The sequence below is a fragment of the Pan paniscus genome, chromosome 12, assembly GCF_029289425.2.
Source record: "Pan paniscus chromosome 12, NHGRI_mPanPan1-v2.0_pri, whole genome shotgun sequence".
Classification (NCBI taxonomy): domain Eukaryota; kingdom Metazoa; phylum Chordata; class Mammalia; order Primates; family Hominidae; genus Pan; species Pan paniscus.
This window is the reverse complement of record NC_073261.2, coordinates 82,750,424-82,762,553: the sequence shown is the minus strand read 5'-3', so window position 1 is coordinate 82,762,553 and position 12,130 is coordinate 82,750,424. Positions and strand designations below refer to the sequence as shown.

The 12,130-nt window shown below is 36.6% G+C and overlaps 2 protein-coding genes across 4 annotated transcripts in view; one reads left to right on the top strand and one right to left on the bottom strand.

Annotated features, from left to right (window-relative positions):
* PLEKHH2 (pleckstrin homology, MyTH4 and FERM domain containing H2) overlaps window positions 1-12,130 on the top strand; it is a 128,573-nt gene that overhangs the window by 21,744 nt on the left and 94,699 nt on the right. The window lies entirely within an intron of this gene.
* On the bottom strand, window positions 8,927-11,636 carry C1GALT1C1L (C1GALT1 specific chaperone 1 like). The gene is given in 3 exon segments (XM_008961299.5): window positions 8,927-10,795; window positions 10,798-10,937; window positions 10,939-11,636. Coding segments are annotated over 3 exon segments (924 nt in total). The 5' UTR covers window positions 11,448-11,636; the 3' UTR covers window positions 8,927-10,520.

Genomic DNA, 12,130 nt, shown 5'->3' with positions numbered 1-12,130 from the left:
CCTGTTGGTTGCAAAGGTCAGCCCTATGTTGTGAAGGAAGCAACTACACATGGGTGTGATTACCAGAAGGTGAGGATCATTGCAAGACATTTAGAGGCTGGCTACTGAACCATCTATTGAGTTTTTTCTTTCAGTGACTATGTATTTCTAAATTTTTAAGACTTTTTTTTCTTTCTTTTTTTTTTTTTTGAAACAGAGTCTCACTCTGTTGCCTAGGCCTGAGTGCAGTGACTTGATCTCATCTCACTGCAGCCTTGACCTCCTGGGCTGAAGCGATCCTCCCACTTCAGTCTCCTGAGTAGCTGGGAATACAGGTGTGTGCCACCATGCCTGGCTAATTTTTGTGTGTATATATATATATATATTTTTTTTTTTTTTTTGGTAGAAGTGAGGTTTTTGTCATGTTGCCCAGGCTGGTCTCAAACTCCTGGGCTCAAGCCATCTATCTGCCTGCCTCAGCCTCCCAAAGTGTTGGGATTACAGGCGTGAGCCACCAAGCCTGGCAAAGACTTTAAACTGGTTTATTTTCCCACCTGGTCGTTCTTGTTTAACACCTCCCTGCTGTTTTTCTTCTTTTTTTTTTCAATTCTTGTCCTTTAAAAAATAGATGTTATTCTCATTTCATCTCTTTGACAATCCTAAACATAAGAAATCTGAAGTCTTTCACATGGTGTTATCATTTTTATTTTACCAGACTAAATTGGTCTTTTGACCATTGATATTGTTATCTGTCTTTCTTAGTTTTCTTTGTATGTTTTGGAATTTGGGGTTGCAAGGCACTTTTTTTTTTTTTTTTTTGAGACAGTCTCACTGCACTGGAGTGCAGTGGTGAGATCTCAGCTCACTGGCAACCTCTGCCTCCCAGGTTCAAGTGATTCTCCTGCTTTAGCCTCCCAAGTAGCTGGGACTACAGGCACGTGCCATCATGCCTGGGTAATTTTTGTATTTTTAGTAGAGACAGTGTTTGACCCTGTTGGCCAGGCTGGTCTCGAACTCCTGACCTCAAGTGATCCACCTGCCTTGTCCTCCCAAAGTGCTGGGATTACAGGTGTTAGCCACTGTGCCTGGCCTGCAAGGTACTTTTTAAAAAATTTTTTTGGTCAAGTTAATTGAGTACATATGTAAAAGTCACCCTTTTGGGTGTTTAGTTCAAAGAGTTTTGGCAAATATATATGATTCCGTAACCACTACCACAATCAACATAAACACTATTTCCATCACCTCAGAAATTTCCCTCCTGCGCCTTTATAGTCTGTCTTCTTCTCAAACTCTAAGCCCTGGAAATCACTGTTATAGTTTCTGGACCTTTAGTTTTGCCTATTTTAGAGCATCATATAGTATGACATAAGGTGTATAGTTTTTAGTGAATGGCCTCTATCATTTAGAATGCTTTTGAGTTCACCAGTGTTGTCTGTATCTATAGTTTGTTCCTGTTTATTGTAGAGTAGTATTCCATTGTACGTGTGCACCATGATGTGTTTATCCATTCACTAGTTGATGGTCATTTGGGTTGTTTCCAGTTTTGGCAATTACGAATACAGCTGCTGTAAACATTCACATACAGGTGTTTGGATGTATATGTCTTTATTTCTCTTAAGTAAACACCTAGGAGTAGGGTTATAGGTCTATGGTAAACATATGTTTAACTTAAGAAACTGCCGAACTGTTTCTAAGGAGACTGTACCATTTTGCATTCCTACCAGCAATGCTTGAGTGTTCTACTTGCTCTGCAGTTTTACCACCATTTGGCATATTCAATCTTTGTAATTTTAGCCATATTAATAGGTATGTAGTTGTATTTCATTTTAGTTCTAATTTGCATGTCTCTAATGACTAATGATGTTGACCATCTTTTTACGTACTTAACTTGCCATCCATATTTATTTTTTGGTAAAGTGTCTGTCTAAATCCTTTTAGCATTTTTTTAAATGGGGTTATTTGTATTCTTGAATTGTAAAAATTCTTTATATATTCTGGATACAAGTCTTTTATCAGATGTGTTTTGCACTAATTTTTCTAGTATCTCATTTTTCTTAATAGTAAGTATTGGCTTAGTAATAGTAATAGTAATAATAGCTTAGTAATAGTAAGTAATGGCTTAGTATCTCATTTTTCTTAATAGTGTGTTTTGAAAAACAGACACTTAAAATGGGTATAAAGTCCATTTTACCAATTTTTTTGGTTCATGCTTTTAGTATCCTTTCTGAAAAATCTTTGCCTAACACAGAATTACAAGGATTTTTTTCTAGTGTGGAAAAGGAACATGGTTTTTGTATATGATGCAAGATAATGGTTAAAGGAAATGTCTTCATGTGGCTATTTCTTCTAGTATCATTTGTTGAAAAGACTGTCTCCTCTCTCCTTTTAATTACCTGGACATCTTTTCATACTCACTAGGATGGCTGTAGTCAAAGAGATGGACAATAATAACAAGCATTATATGAAAAAATTGAAGGTCTCATACATTGCTGGTGGAAATGTAAAATCGTGCAGCCACTGTGGAAAACAGTTGGGTAGTTCTTAAAAAAGTTAAATATAGAGTTATTATATGACCCAGAAGTTCTACTCCTAAATAGATACCTAAGAAAATGGACAACTCCACACAAAAACTTTTACATGAATGTTCATAGCACCATTATTTATAATAATCAAAAAGTGAAACAACGCAAAAGCTCATCAACTAAATGATGAATGGATAAACACAATTTGATATATCCGTATAGTGGAATATCATTCAGGCATAAAAAGAAATGAAGTATAAACATATGCTACAGCATGGATGGACCTTGAAAACATTGTGCTAAGTGAAAGAAGCTAGACACAGAAGGTCACATGTTATAGGAATCCATTCATATGAAATATTCAGGATAGGCAAAATCATGGAAACAAAGTAGATTAGTGGTTGCAAAGGGCGATTGGGAGAGTACAATGGGGAATTACTGCTAATAGGTACAGGCTTTCTGTTTGAGGTGATGAAACTGTTCTGGAATTAAATGATGCTAATAGTTCCACAACTCTGTGAATATAGTAAAAAAAATGCTGAATTGTACACTTTAAAGTGGTTAATTTTGTGGCATGTGAATTACTTCTCAATTTTTTAAAAAGTTTGGAAAAATGGAGAAATACTGCCTGCTCTTTAACAACACTACTATTAGCATTCTTTTTTGTTGTTGTTGTTGTTTTTTGAGATGAAGTCCGGCTCTGTCACCCTGGCTGGAATGCAGTGGTATGATCTCAGCTCACTGCAACCTCTGCCACCCGGGTTCAAGTGATTCTCCTGCCTCAGCCTCCCAAGTAGCTGGGATTACGTGCTCCCACCAACACTCCTGGCTAATTTTTGTGTTTTAATAGAGACAAGGTTTTATCATGTTGGCCAGATTGGTCTCGAATTCCTGACCTCAGGTAATTCACCCACCTTGGCCTCCCAAAGTGCTGGGAATATAGGCATGAGCCATCGCACCCGGCCACATTCTTATTTTTAAATGTATAACTTAAAATATATATACATAGATGTAAATAGTTTAAATAAACCTGTTTCATAAAATATTAGATCATTTATCATTATCATGTTCTGTGTTATCCCCTAGTCTCTGTATTCATAATCATAAAGAGCTCAGTAAATAAATACTGATGATTTACTGATCATTTCCCTTACTATTAGACATACAGGCTACTTATAGTTTTCCATTAGTTTAAACAACATTGCAAATGAACTTCTTGTGTATATAACATTTTTAAATAATTGCAATTCTTTCTTCTGGAAGGTTCTCTAAAGTACAATGAATGGGTCAGAGTAGAACTACAGGATCAAAACTTTTTGATTAAAGCCCAGCACAGTGGTACCTGTCTGTAGTCTCAGCTACTGGGAAAACTGAGGAGGGAGGATCCCTTGAGCCCAGGAGTTCGAGACCTGTTTGGGCAACATAGTGAGACCCTATCCCCAAAACAACAACAATAATAAAACAACTCTTCAATTTGTGTTTCCACAGTTGTTACCCGAAGAGTTAATTAGCTTTGAGTCTGGCCAGTTCCCTTGATACCCATCCCTGATATTATGCACAAAGGTGGGGGAAGGGAAAAGGTGGTAACTGCTCTCTAACTTGAGAGAACTCTGGATGATCAAGGAGTAGGGAATGGTCAGCTGGTTGAGCTAAGCAGCAGTGCAGCAGACAGCTCCAGGAATAGTCCGTTACTTAAACTTACAAGGGCTTCTCAGTCCTCTTTGGTTGACTAAGGCCCCTACTTGGGCAAAGTTGAAGTTCATGGAGTTCCAGCAATCTGTTAACTTCCTTGAGAGACTAGACACTGGTTCAAATACCCAGACTCAAAGTAATCACCATGCAAGCAGAGGCTATGAAAAGATAGGATACAAAAAATACTAGTAGCCAATAAACATGGAAAAAGGTATTCAGCCTCACTCATACTTAAAGAAATGCAGAGCAAAACAATGGGGGAATGACTGCCAGTGGGTACAGGGATTTTTTAGGGGGAGGGTGATAGAAATGTTCTGGAATTAGCAGTGATGGTTGCACAACTCTGTGAATATACTAAAAACCACTGAATTACACTGTTTTAAAAGGTGAATTTTATGGCATGTGTATTATATCTCGACTTTAAATAGTGGGAAAAAATAAATTAACCAAAAAACATTAACAAAATGATATAAGACACGAATAGCATGAATCATAATTAGAAAAAAAAATCAGAAATGAGGTGATAGAACTCAACAAAGAATTACAAGTAGAAAAATATATTTTATAAACTAAGACTAAAGTAGAAGGAACAGAAGAATGGATAAACTCAACACATAATGCTTTAATGAGAAATGAAGGTGAAAAGGAAGAAACTTTTTTTTTTTTTGAGACGGAGTCTCACTCTGTTGGCCCAGGCTAGAGTGCGGTGATGTGATCTCAGTTCACTGCAACCTCTGCCTCCTGGGTTTGAGTGATTCTCATGTCTCAGCCTCCCAGAAACTTTTAAACATCAAAATGAGGAAAGATCAAAAGGATTTGAAACAATGACTAGTATTGAAGGTAAGTAAAGAAGATACAATATACAGATAAAAGAAGCCCCTGAAGAAAACAAGGGAATGAAACAAATACAAACAGTGTAATTTAAGAAACGTTTACAGAACCTTAAAAAAGCAAAATATTGCATATTGAAATAGTGGATCGTGTGGCTGAGAACATCAACCTAGAATGACCCACTTCAAGGCATATTTTTCATCAAAATACTGGATGTTAAAGAAAAAGAAAACATTTGTTAGGTATTTAGGCAAAAACAAAAACCTGACCTTTATATCATTAGGAGAATAAAATTATGTTCTTACACTGATAGTAATGCTTTATGCCAGGAGAACATGGACTACCATGGTTCAGATATCAAGGAAAGCACATATGATCCAAGGATTTTGTTTTAAGCAGAACTGGCTTTCAAGTATAAAGGGCATAGCAAGCAGCTATTAGCAATTAAAGAACTCAGAAAATATTGTTCCCAGGAGTTTTCCCTAAGAAATTTAGAGAATGAGGTTCAGTCAACTAGAGTAGGGAGATTGTAGTATGTGATGGCTATAGGATCTGACAATGAAGATAGAGTAAACCAATAAAAATTGAAAAAAAATTGATTGCATATTTTAAAGTGTATTTCTGAACCCTATTTTGTTCTATTCATCTAATATGTCTGTTTTTATATAAATATCATTCTCTTGACTACTATTGGCAATTTTATAAGTCTTGATGTCAGGTATTGTGAATATTCTAATTTTTTTTTTTTTTCTAAGCTGCTTAGGCTACTCTAGGTCTTGTGCATTTCTATACAAATTTCAGATTCTTCTTCTTAATTTGTGCAGAAAGTCCTGCTAGGATTTTGATTAAGTCTGGGTGGAATCTATAGGGCAATTGGAAGAGAACTGACAATAATATCGAGTCTTCTGACTCATAGTTTAACTCTCCATTTATTTAGCTCTTCTTTAATTTTCCTTATCAGTATATTGTGGTTTTCAGCATATAAATATTGTGCTTATTTTGTTAGATTCATAGCTAAGTATTTTATGGTTTTGATGCTTTTGTAAATGCTACTGTTTTTTAAATTCTAATTTCAATTGTTTATTGCTCTTATTTTTTTTAAACTTTTTTTTTTTTGAGATGAAGTGTCGCCCTTGTCCCCCAGGCTGGAGTGTGATGCGTAATCTCGGCTCACTGCAACCTCTGCCTCCTGGGTTCAAGTGATTCTCCTGCCTCTGCCCCCCACTGAGTAGCTGGGATTACAGGCACCTGCCACCACGACCAGCTATTTTTTGTATTTTTAGTAGAGACCGGGTTTTACCATGTTGGCCAGGCTGGTCTAGAACTCCTGACACCAGGTTATCCACCCACCTCGGCCTCCCAAAGTGCTGGGATTACAGGTGTGAGCCACCACACCCGGCCATTTATTGCTCTTATATAGAAATACAACAGATTTTTGTATATTGACCTTGTATCCTATGGCCTTAATAAACTCATTTATTAGTTCTTTTGTAGATTATTTGGGACTTTATGTGTAGATACTCATGTCATCTGTGAATAAATATTGCTTTATTTCTTCCTTTCCAGTATATATGCTTTTTATTTTTCTTTCTTGGCTATTACATTGGCTAGCACCTGCAGTAAAATCTTGAGTAGAAGTGGTAAAACGACATTCTTGTGGAGGAAAGCATTCAGTCTTTCCCATTGAGTATGATGTTAGTTATAGGTTTTTTTGTAGATACCTTTTATTAGGTATCAGAAATTCCTTGTATTTTTAGTTTGTTAAGAGATTTTTATTGTGAATGGATGTTGAATTTTGTCAGATGATTTTTCTTCATCTATCGAAATGATATTTCTTTTCTAGCCACTTGACATGGTGAACTACATTGGTTTATTTTTCAAAAGTTAAAACAACCTTGCATTCCTAGGATAAACCCCACTTAGCCATGACATAATATCTTTATTGTGTATATTTGGATTGGATTTGCTGATATTTTGTTAAAGATTTTTGCATCTGTGTTCACAAGGATATTCGTCTTTTTCTGGTTTTGGCAATACTGGCCTTATAAAATGTGTTAGGAAGCATTCCCTTCTCTTATGTGCTGGAAGAGTTTTTGTTGAGCTTCTATTCATTCTTCTATACATTTTTGGGTAGAATTCACAAGTGAAACCATCTAGTCCTGGAGTTTCCTTTGTGGGAAAGTTTTTAACTACAAGTGTGATTTATTTCATAGACATTGGGCTATTAAGCTAACTTATTTCTTCTTAAATGAGCTTTGCTATTTTGTCCAGTTTATGGGCATGAAGTAGTTCATAATATTGTTATCTCATTAGCATCTGTGGGGTCTGTGGTGATGTCTCCCATTACATTACTGATATTGATAATTTGTGTCTTTTTTTTTTTTTGCTTTATTGGTCTGGTTAGAGAGCTATCAATTGTATTGATATTTTTAAAGAACCAGCTTTTGGTTTTATTGATTTTTCTCTATTTTTATATTTTTAATTTTATTCATTTCTCCTCTAATCTTTATTGTTAGTTTTTAAATTTCTGTTGGCTTTAGGTTTAATTTGCTCTTCCTAATGAGTTTAATTCATTCAGACTCTTGCGTTCCAGCTTATGCCCTCACTTCTCCACAGTGCAGCTGGAATCACAAAAGTCACTAATGACCTCCTAATTAGCAGTGGCATCATCACCAGTTGTTGCCTAGTTAGATGCCACTTCAGCATTTGAACCCTTTTTCTATGTACTTTCATATATAGCCTCTCTAATTTCACAGGTTATTTGAAAATCTTCCTCTTGATTTTCTACTCATTCCCTCTAAGGGAGCAGAATTATCTTTGATTAACTATTGCCTACTATTTCTAATGCAAGTTTCTAACACCCATTTTTTTTTCCTCCCTGCCATTATTCTCTTACTTTTTTCAGCTCCATAAAACTCCCTCTGGTGCCTCATCATATATGATACAAACTACTTTATCCATAATCCTGTCACCTAGATATAGACAACTCCTTGTCCTTGGTTTATGTAATTCCATAAAAACAGGCACACGTAAATTTTTTAACAAACATTTGATTGCAACATTCATTACTGCTTTGCAGTCCCTTTTCCCTCAATATATCATTTATGTATAATATCATTCTATATATAATTTACACTTATTTTTAAATATGTCATTTACATCTTTTCATATATATTTAAAACATTTTATTAGAGAGATTTTCAAACATACAAAAGTAAGCAGAATGTTATAATGGACCCTCCTGTACACATCACCCAGCTTTCATGGTTGTCAGCTCAGGGCCAATCCTGTTTCATCTTCACCTGCACCCTGACCTACTTCTTTCCTCCTATGTTATATTGAGACAAGTCCCAAATATATCATTTCCTCCATCCATATAAATTTGTAATGACTGTATGGTATCTAACTGTATGGATGTGCCATTATTTATATATTTAGATAATCCTGTTTTTGGACATTTGTGACTTTTAGTTTTATCATTCAAATTATAACACTACAACTGCTACCATAATATTTTTAAATAAATGAGTTACCACCAGCTTTTCACATTGCTTGAATATATTTTCTTATTTTTAGCCCTACAACATCCTGTAAAGTAGTCAGAACAGGTTATATTATCCACATTTTATACACAAGAATTTTGGAGTCCAGTGGCAAACTATTGGTAAATAGTAGAGTTTCCTAACTTAAAATTATTCATAAAAATAACACATATATATGGTAGAAATAGGCTGCTTAAAAAATTTCTATGTAAATATTCATTGAACACCTATTAAGTATTAGATACTATGTTGGATGCTTTTCTGTTTATAAATGCTGTGAAATAAGTGTTGTATCATTTTACAGGTAGGGAGAGGAGACTCAGATAAGTTAAATAATGTACCCATCATCACATAGCTAGTATTGGAATCTGAGTTCCAATTTAGGTCTTGCCTTTAAGTTCAGTATTCTTTCCAGTTTTCCCTATATTCATATTTCAAGGATTATCTCCTTTTCATTAAGAAAGCAAGTAACTTTTGAGCCTGATTGCGCCTTCAAGACAACTTTACAATGTAGTTGGGAAGATAGTACAAGATAGGAAGTCAGTGCCATAGGGGCAGAAAAAAAGTTATTTGGCAGTGGTAAAAATAATGATACTGTCCTTCATATATGCATGGTACTTTAGGCATGACAGAGAGCTTTGTCATTTCATCAATAATTTGTAATATATTAAATACCTACTATGTAGAAGACCTGTATTAGTTATGTAACAGTGAAGCAAGCTGACTTTTGTCCTTCCTGTTATCACTGGAAACTAAACATTTGAGGAGAAATCAGACAAGATATTTGCATAGTTCTCTTAAGAAAACTATTTTTTTCACTAGCAAAATTTTGTGCATTCTTCTGTTTCTCCTGGCAATCCTGACAATATTCAAAATCCAGGCTAAGTAAGGCTCCAGAAAAACCAAATTTCCCTGAAAATAGAATATAGTTATATTGTAGAAGTGACAATTGTCAGCATATTGCCAGTAGTGGAAGAATGTGGTATTGGCATGTGTTTGCTAGTTGGTTTTTGGTTTAGGGAATATTCTAGAGACATCCAAAAGACATAATGCTTGTCCAGCTGCTTCTATATAGTGCCATAGTCTAAACAAGTAATTCAACAAAATGCTTTGAAACCACATTACTTGCTCATTAAACATTTGAAATATTTTCACAGAAATTAGATATGAGGTACTGAGAATGTACTTGCACAGTTATTTACATATCCAAATATTTGAAACCTCTTCCAGAATCTAGATCCCTGTAATAAACTGCCTTTTAAAATGCTGCCATGGGGCTGCGTGCGGTGGGTCATGCCTGTAATCTCAGCACTTTGGGAGGCTGAGGCGGGTGGATCACCTGAAGTCAGGAGTTCGAGACCAGCCTGACCAATATAGTGAAACGCTGTCTCTACTAAAAATAAAAAAATTAGCTGGGCGTGGTGGTGTGTACCTGTAGTCCCAGCTACTCAGGAGGCTGAGACAGGAGAATCACTTGAACCCGGGAGGCGGAGGTTGCAGTGAGCCGAAATTGTGCCACTGCACTCCAGCTTGGGTGACAAAGCAAGACTCCATTTCAAAAAAAAAAAAAAAAAAATGCTGCCATGTGGACAGGCAGTTAAATATGTGGCCATACATGGTGACAACAAATGTTCTACACCTTTATTATCCAGTAGAAATATGTAAGCTACATGTGTAACTTAAAATATTCTAATAGACACATTAATAAAATTAAAAAGCAGGTGAAATTAATTTTAATAGTATATTTTATTTAATGCAAAATATCCAAAACATTATTTCAATGTGGAGTCAATATAAAATATTACTAATGAGATGTTTTACATCTTCATACTGTTTTCTAATAATATATGAATTATTGAGTGAAATACGTATTTTACACTTACACTGTATCAGAATTTGGACTAGCCACATTTCAAGTGGTCTTGGACAGCACAGGTCTATTATTCTCCAGCCCTCAGTCATTTTCTGAACCAACTGGAGGCAAGAAAACGAGTGTGTCATTGAAATAGTGTCCAAATGCCCTGAGCCGGTACAGGCCATACATCATTACTTCCATCTTTTGGGGGGTCAGTCCATTGAAAGTAATAGCCATATCTGAACAGCAGCCTTCTACTACTTGCTGAGGGTTATTAGACAATGCCTCTTCAATAAGCTGTGCGATTGGTTTTGTATTAAATACATCTCTTCCTTCATAATCCTCTGCATTTTCTGCATGAACTCCTGCATATGCTTATCTTCAGATAACTTCCAAATCACACTTTGATCTGCACAGGTCTCAGAGTTATCGAGAAGTCTGTTAAGTCTTTTCATCGACTCTCTGCTTAAGACAATCCCTCCTTCCACAGTCACGTATTCGAGGTCTCCAAATATAAGTGTGGCCCAGATAGAAGGGCTGGGATGCATCCCTTGTAAACAAAAGGTACTTTAAATTTTCAATGACAGCAAACGTAGTGGGAAGTGCAAGGAAGAACCAGTTGTAGTTGTCGCCATACTTTTCAAAGACGTATTTGTAAGTGGTCCTCATCTGTACCCACCTGTCATTGCTTTCTATATTGACCAAATTGTCATTTTTAGTATCGTAGAGCTCTGCTTTGTCACAGTGTTTGGTCCAGGTCTCTTTCAGTACAGCCCAGTAACTCTCATCTTCGGATTCTCCAAAGATGATACAGAAAACACGAATACTTTTACTGAGCTCCAAGAGTATCACTTTTGAAGTGTTTAAGAAATCGTTCCTGTTAGGTGGACGAAGGTGATGGTGCTCGTGGTCTTGAGTTTGACCTCTGTGTCGAATGTGAATTTGGCCAAACATAGTTATCAAAACCCAGGAAATGCTCCCAAGCAACATACCCTTAAAAAATGATGTCCCACTAGCGGAAACCATTTTCCAGGCGTTAGGACAGTGCGCCAGGGTCAAAGGCAGCCTGGGACCGGGTCCCGGGGTCCCGCGCCTTCCGGAGCTGGCGGCTGCGCTTCCGGTTGGGCCACTCTAGCTGCGGGAGGTCGCTTCTCGGTGGCGTAGAGAAGGGGGCGGGGCAGGAGCGGGACGCGGCGGCCACTGCGGGTGGGGTCCGGGCTGCTGCGGGTGAGAGGTATACCAGGAGTTCTGCATGCCTGGCCTTCCAACCAACAGTGAAGTTGAAAATGAGCAGAGATGAGTCACAGACGGCTCTAAAGTGGGCCAGGCATCAGCACTGAGCCAAAAAGAATAAAATTGAGTTTTACCTCACGATTTGTGTATTCAGCCCCTGGTACAACACATCCCGTATGTTGATTAGCATGGGGTCCTTCTTAAGGCTTTTAAAATTCTCATTATAATATTCGTTTTAGTATTTGTGTGTCTGTGTGTTTAATCAAAGAATCTCTTCTATACTCTCTCCATCAGTCTGTAAGAATGTAAAACTACCCAGAGTTTATTTAAACCTAGCACCCACGGAGTTCATGAGAACACACCACTTCCTTGATGTCATTATGACTTTTTGATCAACCCGTCAAATAGGACATCTGAAGCCTTTCTTTCCTCTTAGATTTATTTTCTTGTTCTTAATATATGTTAATCCGTAATTT